Here is a 12,525-nt window from a genome sequence, read left to right as displayed (position 1 = left end):
TTGTTTAGAACATTTGTTTGAAAACGAATTGACACGAAAAAGTTTGTTTTCTTGTTGTTTTATCAATTCATAACCAAGAACAACAAAGAACAGACACAAATAATAGCCTACACCAAGAAACACACAAAGAGCGTACAAGATACAATCAGAATAGAACTTGTCATTCTCTACACAAAAGTGCTGCGTATCAGTGTGTATGTGTATGGGTAGGAGTGTGTATGACTATGCGTGTGTGTAAGTGTGTGAGTGTATAAGGTGTACGCATTGTATAGTTGTGAAATCAAAGCCTAATGCCTGTGGAGAACTTTCTTCCAGAGATGCACCATGACCTGACCAGTAAAAACATTTAGAGATGGCGCTACCTCAACTGTCAGAGGGAGACAGACTGTTCCAGAATCATTTCTCTGAACAGTTGTGTGTCCCCCTAAGCTTTAAGTCATTCTTCACTAGCCAGCATACACAACTAGTAGCCAGATAGCTCTCACTGCACTTGTGTCTTGAATCTTGACAGGTGGATGTGACTTACAGCCTTACAGGTGGATGTGACTCAGCCTTACATTCTGCAGAGGAACAGTGGCGGGTCTAGACCAGTTTTACTGGCGGGGGGCCTGGCTGGGGACAAGTGTTCTGTCAGAGAGGCGGCACATTCAACATTCAACCCCGGACAGAAGAGACAGAGACTGAAGAGGGACAGAAGAGACAGAGACTGAAGAGGGATGTCTGGCACCGTGCTGGGCGTAGGGACGGGGGTCTTCCTCATCGCCCTCACCTGGATCGTGGCCCTGGTGCTGGGGATGGTCCTCCTGAGAGCCTCGGGGGCAACAAAGTAAGTCACACTCACACATACGTCCAGTTGTGTCACACTCACACATATTCAGTTGAGTCACCCTCACACATACATCCAGTTGTGAGTCATGTATGTCTTTCTGCTGATGTTTAAGACAACAGTGTGTGTTCGCCATCATGGATGGAGGGTTGATGGAGGTGTAGACATATGTGACACCAGCTGGTGAAACCATAATTCAGTTGCCAAAATAAGTAATTTTTCTGTTTTTTTTTACATAGTCTGAAACTACAGATTGTAAGCTTTCAAATGATGCGTCATACATTGAAATCGAGAGCGTCCAATAAATGGAATGTACCTGGTATGGGGCATGTGTGAACAGATTTTACATGGAAATTCGCTGGGAATGTAATTTACCGGGAAGGCTTAGGTGTGAACAGAAGCCTGAACATTCCCTGGTCCGCCACGTAAAGGGTTGCGTATGTCTGACGCAAGACGTTTTCACGTGGAACAAGTTAGATAGCAACAACAATGCAACAATCATAGCAAGTAGTTTCTCACATTGTCCTTCTCCCCTCTCTCCAGGATGGGGGTTGTCCCTGTCGTGCTCCTGGCCGTCATCCTCACCGTGACCCTGGTGTTCTTCCCCCGCAGCGCTGAGACCCCCTCCACGTTTCGGGAAATAGAGGTAGGCCACACACACACACACACACACACACACACACACACACACACGCACACACACGCCCACACACACACACACACACACACACACACACACACACACACACACACACACACACACACTTTTACTGAACATCATTTTGCACACTCAAATCTGTGCAAAAAAGTAGTTTATTGCGTGAGCTTTCGGGCATAGACCTTCTTCAGGCATAAAGCACACAAGTGAATGCAGTGGTGTAATGGGTTCATTGGGTTGTTTGAACCCTTTACACCACTGCATTCACCTGTGTCTACTTTATGCCTGAAGAAGGTCTATGACCTAAAGCTCTCAATAAACTAAATTCTTTCCACAGTGTTTGAGTGTGTGGATGCTGTTATTTTTGCACTCCATTGATACTCTTCAGTTCCAGCACCTCAGCCAAGTCTGATCACGGATGTGTGGTGGTATTTTAACGATTTTGACTGAATGAACATCACTTTAAAATATAACACTCTTGGATCCTTATTAGATGATTCTCCTCGTCGACACAGATGACGAGCCATCCTGAGACAGACAGACAGACAGACAGACAGACAGTCCCTCCATAGCCTGAGACAGACAGACAGACAGACAGACCCTCCATAGCCTGAGACAGACAGACAGACAGACAGACAGACAGACAGACAGACAGACAGACAGACAGACAGACAGACAGACAGTCCCTCCATAGCCTGAGACAGACAGACAGACAGACAGACAGACAGACAGACAGACCCTCCATACCTCCGTACACATCCCTTATTTCATCACGTTTATTCTTTTTACGGACCCAGACATCTTCCGGCCGTTAGCAGAGCGGGCCTGGCCCCGTTAGAGAACATGTGGCGTGGTGTTTGTCGTAAAGACCTGCTCTGGTTTATCTCATCCCAACAGCAGCGCAGCACAAACAGGCTGCTGCAGCGTTTCCTCTGTGCTGTGCGCTTTGCCAAATAAGCCAGCCAGATCTACCGAGCAGGCTGCCACCCCACAGACAAGCTCGGCCTGGCCAGTTTTTGCGTTTTTTATGTGAGCGCAGGGTGAGCCAGAAGTACTGGGAGGGGCAGACACTGTTTACTGAGTTCTCTCTGGTTCAGGCCAATGGGCAACATCAGCACACACGTACAGTAGAAAGTAAGTGGCTTTGGAATAAGGAGTAGTCTGCTAAATGCCAAAACTCTTCTAAATGTAGAAGTAGGAGAAGTAGTCGACCACAGTGATTCAGGCGGTTGCGTTTTGATGTTATTCGTTCTTCTATTTTTAACTGACTTTTAGATTTTAAATGAGTTCATGATTTGCTTTCGGGGTTTTTTCGTTGATTCTCCCCTCTGACATATCTCGTGTAGTTAGATTAATGTGATAAAATATTGATTCGTATAAAGATACGTTGCATAATACATCTTAAGAGTGTGCAGAGTTACTACATACAGTGGGTAACCCAGATATGAAACGTATCAAGCCTAGATGTTTCACTATTCATGTGTTAGCAAATGCTTATAGTGTAATGTGTGGCTGAAGGCTCGTAACCTTAACCCATAGTGACAGCTTTAAGGACCTGTAACAACATTGGGGAGATCTGGGGCTGTTGTAACATGTTTTGCTATAGTATTACATCGAGACCACTCAACCCAGACCAGTCTTTTTATATGTTTATCTGTCTACTAATCATTCATAAAGGTGAAGGTCTCTAAAGAGGACACTGGATTGATTTGAATCCAAAAGTATTTTGGCAGGGGGAAAAAAACTACCAAATAAACCTGCTGAAACACAAAACAGGCAAACACTAAAGCCCAATGCACACGGCCCCGATTTTGTCGCACCGCCGAATTCGATTCCATTGTTTTGAATGAGACAATGCACACGGCGTGCGATGCGATAGTATCGCAAGACAACATTCGATTCTCCATTCACACCAATTGAAATAATTCAAAGAATTGAGAATCGAATGTTGTCGTGCGACAAAATTGCACGCCGTGTGCATTGGCCTTAACGCTCCATTAACATGAACCTTTAATCAATTCCTCCAGGAATGTTGTTTTTTTGTGATATCTGTGGCCAGAAATGCTTGTTGATTTTGCTGCATTTTCAGAACATTTGCGAGGCGATTTATCTTTATCTTTTTATTTTATTTTATATAATGTTAATAATAATAATAATAATAATAACTTTAATTTATATTGCGCCTTTCAAAAGACCCTAGGACGCTTTACAATTCGAGGGAATGATCAGACAGGCAAAACAGAAAACAAAGCAAAACTGAAACATTGACATGGGGCCAAAGGCCTTGGAGAACAGATGTGTTTTGAGGGCTAATTTGAAGGAGTCAAATTAACTTCACCTAAAGGAATACAATGTCAGGTGTGCACAGTTCTAATAAGATTAACTACTATCTCTTGTGTTCCAGGGCTATACAGCACGTAGTACCGTTAAACAACCTGTTATTTAAAACACTGGGAAATTTCTTTGAAATATCTATTTTTCTAAGCAAATTAGATGGATTTTCATCCCCTTGCTCTGCCTGTCAGTCGACCACGAGCTCCACACGTGAACACGTTGACAGGGGACAGATGAAACGTTTGTTGATGTGGTCTGATTGGTCTGGGTAACGTGATCAATTATGAAAACCCCGAACCCTCCTGAGGGACTGTTTAACGTAACAACGCTCTGATCCGCGGTGGATCCCTGTCGGAAATAATATCTTCATCCTCTGAGCAACACAACACAAACTGACATCTTAACCAGACCTGATGAACATGTAGGCTAAATAACAGCAGTGTCTAGTCTAAAATAACCCAGTGCCCAGCCACAGACTGATTAATAATAATAATAATAATAATAATAATAATAATAATAATAATAATAATAATAACTTGGATTTATATAGCGCCTTGCATAAAACCCAAGGACACTTTACAATTCTGCAGGAAATGGTCAGACAGACAAAAACAGAAAACAAACAAAACAAAACAGAAACAGAGACTAGGGGCCAAAGGCTAGCTAGTTAGTTAGGCTAGTTAGTTAGATTAGTGTGGTTTACAGGGGTCGCAAATGTAGCAGCCACATCCATGCGTGTCCAACACTGTTACATACCCCCCCCCCCGACCCCTAGCAGCCATGACACACCTTATGCGCTCGCTAGCTGGGAACAGTCCTGACACACGTCAATCATGTCAACGTGTAGCCGACAGAACATCAATCATAATGATACAAGTTAGGATTCATAGACGTTAAACCATAAGATGTCATTTGGAGGACTAAAAGCATAGTTACATAAGTACCCCGACTATAATACAACGTGTTTAACCTCGGGGCTAAACAGTCTAACATGTATGTAGTGTACGGTACATAAGTGTTTAGTTCCTGTGCGTATGTTTACGTGCATGTGCCTGGGTCGTGCATGCTTGTGATGGTGTGCGTGTGTGTGCAGGTACGTGTATGCATTTTGTTTGTTTGGGTGTGTACTGTGTGTAGTATGTAGTGTACATGTTTAGTTCCTGTGCGCATGTTTACGTGTGCGTGTGTGTGTGTGCAGGCGTGTTTATGTGTGTGCGTGTGTGTGCAGGTACGTCTATGCATTGTTTTGTGTGTGTGTGTGTGTGTGTGTGTGTGTGTGTGTGTGTGTGTACGGTGTGTACGCATGCGTGCATGTGTGTGTGCAGTGCAGGGGATGGCTAACCTCTCGCTGTTAAACAAAAGCAGAATATCACAGTGCCAATTAGCCCGGCCCCAGACAGGAGGCCGTGCCGCGCCGTGCCGAGCGCTCCACGCCACATTAATAAAACATGGCCGCCGCTCTGGGCTCGGCGCGCTGGCTAATTGGCAAATTAGAAAGTGAGATGCATTAAATGAGAGAACACTGCATCCGCAAGAGACAATGCCCCCCCCTCCACCCTCCCCCCCCCACACACACACCCACCTCCCCACCAAGGCTCTGTCTTCAGTCAGCAGCAGGGTTGTTGCCTCCTTGTAAGACTGTGGCCTCCTCGGCGGTGAGCCGGGTCTTGGGGGAGTTTGGGGGTTCCTGGTTTAGTATTCTCCTCCTCTCCTCCTCCCCTCCTCCTCCCCTCCTCCTCCTCCTCTCCTCCTCTCCTCCCCTCCTCCTCTCCTCCTCCTCCCCTCCTCCTCCCCTCCTCCTCCTCCTCTCCTCCTCTCCTCCTCCCCTCCTCCTCTGACTCTCCCGGTGCTCCTTTTGTTCCAACAGGCAAAGTGTCGGTAGAACAACGGCAGTTTGACTGTCGGAGTTGAACCCTCAGCCGCTGTAGTCAGAGTCGCAGGGACCCCCTGACTAGACGAGTTAGCCCCCCCCCTGTGAGGTTATTTATGTGTTATTGTTGTTGTTGTTGTTGTTGTTGTTGTTGTTATACCAAACTGACTCTTTCTGGTGTAGGGATATTCAATGAGTCGTTGATAGTGTATGTCTTTTGAAGAGGGCTGGATTAAATGTATTTTATTAGCATGTGTAGCATTATGTGTTTTCAATCAGTCATGATCTTGGTGTTTAATTCAACATTGTTATTTTATTTTATGAGCCATTTTAATTATATTAAAACAATTATAAAATAAAATAAAACATTATTATTGACATGGTCTAACATTGTTATTATCTGTGATAGTAAAGCCTTACAGTTTGGTTCACAGATGGTTCACATCAATGTTTTCCATGACAGCTATGTTCATGGTTCATAGGTGTTTGTGATGGCACTTATATAGCCTATAACATCAATACTGTGTCTCTACTGTGACTAATCTTAGTGTTTTGAACGAGTCTACGAGTGGTCATGTGCACCTGTCGCGATTAGCTGCAACAGATAATAAGTGAATCTATAGAAAGACATTGGTCAACTGCAGTGATGGTTACACCTTTCACACTGGGCTTATAGTGAGGCTCAACTCACAGGAGGTGAATCGAGTCGAAGCATTTTTTTCTTAGCAGCACTGATCACAGAGGCTCTCTGCTGACACCTGCTGGACAACAGGAGAAACGTTTCTTCAAAGTCTTCCAATCCAATACAAAAACATCACTAATCAAACGTAAACATGTAAACTCTCGATAAGCCAGCCAGCATATGACACATTAACGTGGCGTCTCTCTCTCTCCCCCTCCCTCTCTCTCTCTCCTTTTCTCTCTCTCTCTCTCTCTCTCTCTCTCTCTCTCTCTCTCTCTCTCTCTCTCTCTCCCTCTCTCTGTCTGTCTCTCTCTCCCTCCCCCCCCTCTCTCTCTCTCTCCTTTTCTCTCTCTCTCTGTCTCTCTCCCTCCCCCTCTTTCTCTCTCTCTCTCTCCCTCCCCCCACTCTCTCTCTCTCTCTCTCTCCTTCCATCTCTCTCTCTCTCTCTCTGTCTCCCTCCCCACCCCTCTCTCTCTCCCCCCCTCTCTCTCTCTCTCTCTCTCCCTCTCCCCCTCTCTCTCTCTCTCTCTCCCTCTCTCTCTCTCTCTCTCTCTCCCTCCCTCCCCCCCCCCCTCTCTCTCTGTCTCTCTCTCTCCCACCAGATCGTGGACAGTTTCTTTATCGGCCGCTACGTGCTGCTGTGCGCGGCGAGCGTGGTCTTCCTGGTGGCTCTGTCCCTGCTACTCCCCCATCACTTCCTGGAAGCCGTCTACGCCAAGCCCTTGAGATAGCAGAGCAGAGCCGGGGCCAAGTTGGCCCGCGGACTCAACGGTTGTTGTCAGTGTGCCTCTGCCTCGAGATGAGAGAGGAGACCAGCAACGAGGGACCGCAGTGAAATGGACCCGCTAGATCGAAAGCACTCGAGCCAAAAACACAAGGATTGGCAAAGTGTTTCTCTCTGTGGTTAACTGGTGTTGTTGTTTGTTGTGGGGTTGGTTGGTGGCTTTGGTCAGACGAAATGAAAGCGTACAACGCTGTCTGATGTACTGTAGTACAGCAGCTGCCTAGAGGTTTGACAACGACCTGTATTTAGACCTCTGCTTGAACGTGAACATAAAACAAAACAAGTATCGTCGGTGTTACATCATCAGGGAGTGTCATTATGTGTGGTATCAACCATCAACGTGCCAGAGAAGGATAGGTGGATGACTGGATGAGAGAGAGGATTATTTTTATTTTTTTAAATGAGAACAGGTGATATGAATATGCATGATATTCATATCACCTGTTCTCATTTTTGTAAAATCCTCTCTCTTGTAGTAAGTCATCCACCTATCTTACTCGATGACACTCGGCGATGATACTTGACTATTCGGTCGTGTGACTAGTCGTGACGTGTTTCTGGGTCCAACGCTGGCTGAGGCGCTCTCTTCGAAATGCCTCAGTAATAATAATAATTCATTATTTTTATATAGCGCTTTTCCGAGGCTCAAAGACGCTGACAATATGGGAAAAATGGGAAAGTGCTGTGTCCCTTGTTTGAATAGATCAGAGTCTAAAAAACGATTGAACTGTCATTCTACCTCTTTAGTACACTGGTACACTGGTGCGGGGATTTTTTTATTTGGACCCGGAAATTGCTAAATTGCAGACTTAACAACCGACTTATACTCTACGATTATACTCAGCGATGATACTTGTTTGTTTTATGTTTGGAAAGCAGCGGTCTACATGTAGACGGAGGGCAGCTGCATTAACACCACACATATGACTCCAACTCTGAGGCTGGAGTTCCAGACGAAAGACTGATTTTGTGATTTTTATGTTTGCTTTTCTTTTTTTAACCCTTTGTTTGTATTGTGTGTTTTTTTATACAACTTCAAAAAATATTTCATTGTTGGAATCCTTTCTCTTTGAACGAGTGATGCTTGAATCACAATTTGCATCAAACTAATTCTAACCCTCAAAATCATCATCAACATTGAAATGGTAATCACAGTCACCAAGCACAGGACCGAGGCCTCGTCTTGACACACTGTAGGGGCCTCTGTTAAAGCATATGCATAACATGTGTTTATGTTTTTCATATGCAGGAGGGCGGCTGTTGGAGTGGATTTATTTGGTCTATGTTCCCACAGCCAGATGGTCCCACAGCTCGATGTTCCCACGTTTCTAAGTCATCTAACTAACCCTAATCCTGACCCTAACCCTGACCCTATCCCTAGCCCTAACACTGACTGACCCTAACCCTAGCTCTAACACTAACCCTAGCCCTAACACTGACCCTAACCCTAATCCTGACCCTAACCCTAACACTGACCCTAACCCTAATCCTGACCCTAACCCTAGCCCTAATCCTGACCCTAGCCCTGACCCTATCCCTAGCCCTAACACTGACTGACCCTAACCCTAGCTCTAACACTAACCCTAGCCCTAACACTGACCCTAACACTGACCCTAACCCTATCCCTAGCCCCTATGAAATATTAGAAATGTGGGACCATTGGCCTGTGGGAACATAGGGATGACCCCATCACAGTCACCAAGCAAAGGACCAAGGCCTAGTCTTGACATACTGCAGGAGCCTCTGTTTAAAGAATATGCATAACATGTGTTTATGTGTTTCATATGCAGAAGGGCGGCTGTTGGATTGGATTTATGTGGTTAACTAAAGATGTTACGATGTTCCTTTCTCCTTTCATCACCTCCTCATAACTGCGGTGGTCCCTCCATCCCCCCATCCCTCCATCCCTCCACCCACTCACGTTGAGGTAATTGAATGAAGACAAGAACTGTCAGCGATCCTGTGATGTCCAAGTGGACCTCTCTCACAGCTAAATGGACTGGGGTGTTCATTAACTCCAGATGCATCTTATGTTCTGTCACTTCTGCCGCTATTTAAACTAGATAGATTGCATCTGTATTCGACCGCATTGAAATGTAAATTTGGGCGACTGACGGATGTCTTCTTAGAGGGGTCGTCTGGTTCTCCTAAACAATTCCACCAAGCAGAGAAGCAGAGGAACCGCCGGCCGGTTGTCCCGCAAAACCTAGAACTGGAATCTTGAAGTAACAAAGGACACTGCCATTTTGAAGTTATTTTACTCGCTCACAATCAGAGTGCAAAATAACAGCATCCACACACTCAAACACTGTGCAAAAAAACGTAGTTTATTGCGAGCTTTCAGTCATAGACCTTATTCAGGCTCTCTCACAATCAAACAGGATGTTGCTGTGGCACAATTTCTGTTATCGTACATAGACGGAATGTAAAAAAAAGTGTCAGTATAATGTCAGTATGTGTAACATCAAACAAAACTGTTGGGGTCCATTGCCTTGCTGTGCCAGTGATATGTACAGCAGTCTATAAATATAACCAAGATGTGTAAGTATTTGTTTATGCTTTGGTTTTGAATGAATGAATGGACTTTATAGTCATTGCTACAGTACAGGTACCAAACAACGAAATTTCAACTGTCATTTTCAACTGTCATTTTCAACTGTCATTTTTGTAAAAGAAGCCATGTTCTATCCTCTCTCTTGTAAGCCATCTACCTATCCTACTCTGGCACATTGGCATGAATATGATCGGGGAAGGAAAGGGGGGGAGGGCAATGGTTCCACAGAGTAACACCCCCCTCCCTTCTCCTCCTCTCCTCCTCCCCCCCCCACACATTTAAAGTGTGTATCCCCACCGGGACGTGCGATGAAATTCCAACCAGGATGATGAAAGAGAATCTAATGAATCACAACCAATCCTATTAGTTCCGGCCCACATCTCCACACTGGGCCTTTTCTGTGCGGGGTGAGTCCTCCGCAGGTTTCACACACTGCTGGGGGACCAGGGGTGCAGGGTGGGACGGGATCCCCCAAACATTCATCTGCAGGGGGGCTCTGCCTGTAATGAAGCGCGTGATTACCACCAAACATGATCCTAGCTGTGCCCTGGGTGTCACTGAGCGCTGGAGAGGCATGACACTTATTAGGAAAAAGGATTTAGTTGTGGAATAATAATAATAATGATAACCTTTATTTGTTTAGCGCTTTTCCTGCAACCGTTGCAGCTCAAAGTGCTCCAATCATTATATAATTATAATTGTATTATTAAGTAATTTAAAGACAATATTAAAAAGATGGGTTTTTAGTCTTGACTTGAACATAATGTGCTGAGGTTGCATCCCTAATGTAAACTGGCAGTGAGACACAATCTGGAGCATAAAATGAGAATGCAGCCTCACCAAATCTCTTCTCTTGTACATGTGGTACACAGAGAAAACCAGCGTCAGAAGACCTGAGAGCTCTATTGGGCTGGTATGCTAGCAGAAGACCTGAGAGCTCTATTGGGCTGGTATGCTAGCAAAAGGTCTTGTGATACCAGTGATATTCTGGTGCTGTGCCAGTGAGAGCTTTATAAACAAGCAGAAGGATCTTGAAATCTATTCTGAACTTAACGGGAAGCCAGTGTAGAGTCTCTAAAATAGGAGTTATATGAGCTTGTCTGCTTGTTTTGGTTCAAACAACAACTACCTATGACTTAGTGATTGTGCACTAGGGCTCTCATGAGTTATGGTTAAACAATGAAGTTATGGTTAACAACAATGTTGAGAGGTTCCTCAGCAACAGTTGGCGTTTCAAGGTTGCCATGCAACAGATTCCTCCAATTACCAACATGTCCGTCATCCGCCTCCCTATCTCTCTTCCTGCCAGTTTAAGGCCAGCAGACCCAGAGTTCTTTCCTGAGATCTAAGTGTATTTCTTTCTTAAGACATCTCTCTCTCCCTCTCTCTCTCTCTCTCTCTCCCTCTCTCCGTCTCTCTCTCTCCCTCCCTCTCTCTCTTTCTCTCTCTCTCTCATTCTCTCTCTCTCTCTCTCCCTCTCTCCGTCTCTCTCTCTCCCTCCCTCTCTCTCTTTCTCTCTCTCTCTCTCATTCTCTCTCTCTCTGTCTCTCTCTCTCTCTCTCGTTCTCTCTCTCTTATTCTCGTTCTCTCTCTCTCTCCCTCTCATTCACTCTCTCTTTCTCTCCCTCTCTCTCTTTCTCTCTCTCTCCCTCCCCCTCTCTCTCTCCCTCTCTCTCACTCTCTCTCTCATTATCCTTCTCTCTCACTCTCCCCCTCTCTCTCTCTCTCACCCTCTCTCTCTCCCTCTTATTCTCTTTCTCTCTCCCTCCCTCTCTCTCTCCCTCTCTCTTTCTCTCTCCCTCTCTCATTCTCCCTCTCTCTATCTCTCTCATTCTCTCTCTCCCTCTCTCTCTCTCCCTCTCTCTCTCATTCTCTCTCTCTCTCTCTCTCTGGAGTGGGAAAATGAGCAGAACAAAGGGTCTAGGGGGTGTTGAGGCTCATTTGGGACCTCCAGCCCAAGTCTTTGTGGAACAGCCAGCTGGACATACAAAGAAAGGGGGGGGGGATATAGAGAAAGAGAGAGAGAGAGAGATGTGAAGGCAAAGAGGTGTGTGCAAAGCCCAGGATGTGGGTGTGGGTGTTTGATATTGAAGCAGTCGAGGGTAAAAAGAGAGGAAAGGGGGTTCTCCTCTCCTCGCTAAAAATCTGCATTGAGATCCACTCATGCAGAACTGCCTTGCCTTTGCTTTTCACACCCCCACCCCATCCCTTCCTGGTTGCAGTATGGGGATACGTCACCCAACCCTCTCAGCTCTCACCCCAAGCTTACCCCTGATGGTCCACTGATCTACTGGTGATGATCACCACCCAAATATCTTTACCCCACGCTTGGAGTTGGAGCATCCTTTTCCACTTCAACAAGAGACTAGACAAGAGTCTGTGGCGTGTGGAGTCATGTTAGCTGGACAGAAGTTGAATCGACTTTGGCTGGCTGGCTGGGCAGAGGTTCTCCAGGAGATCCTTTGTAGCCATTTCTGTTTTATATCGAAAACACCAGAGAGAGAGAGAGAGCTTACTGGGGGGGAGAAAAAGGCTAAAAATGGGTGAGCTCTGAGTCTCTTAAACCCCTTCTGAGCTTCAGTGTGATCAGGGCTTACTGCCCAACGAGTGGAACTCTGGGAACAAGAAGACGCTATCGCTAGTGTGGCTGGCTGGCTGCTTCTCCATAGCTGGGAGAAGAAGAAGAAGAAGAAACAACCCTGCAACAGGTTGCCCTGGCAACAGGCGGCAATGTATTTTTGGGGGCCAGCGAGAGAGAGAGAGAGGAGTGTGGGTTTTCTCACTGCAGCCTTAGGGTCTCGCTCCATTACCTCCTTT

At 45.7% G+C, this 12,525-nt stretch overlaps 1 protein-coding gene across 1 annotated transcript; it reads left to right on the top strand.

Annotated features, from left to right (window-relative positions):
* Positions 1-716: 716 nt before the first annotated feature.
* tmem218 (transmembrane protein 218) lies at positions 717-7,101 on the top strand (the record flags this gene model as incomplete). Its single annotated transcript, XM_080530302.1, has 3 exons — positions 717-826; positions 1,370-1,472; positions 6,973-7,101. The coding sequence occupies 3 exons, from the start codon at positions 717-719 to the stop codon at positions 7,099-7,101; spliced, it is 342 nt and encodes a 113-aa protein (XP_080386428.1).
* Between the last annotated feature and the right edge of the window lie 5,424 nt (positions 7,102-12,525).

Source organism: Nansenia antarctica, assembly GCF_963989245.1.
Source record: "Nansenia antarctica genome assembly, chromosome: 4".
NCBI classification, from domain to species: Eukaryota; Metazoa; Chordata; class Actinopteri; order Argentiniformes; family Microstomatidae; genus Nansenia; species Nansenia antarctica.
This window is presented reverse-complemented; position numbering and strand designations above follow the sequence as displayed.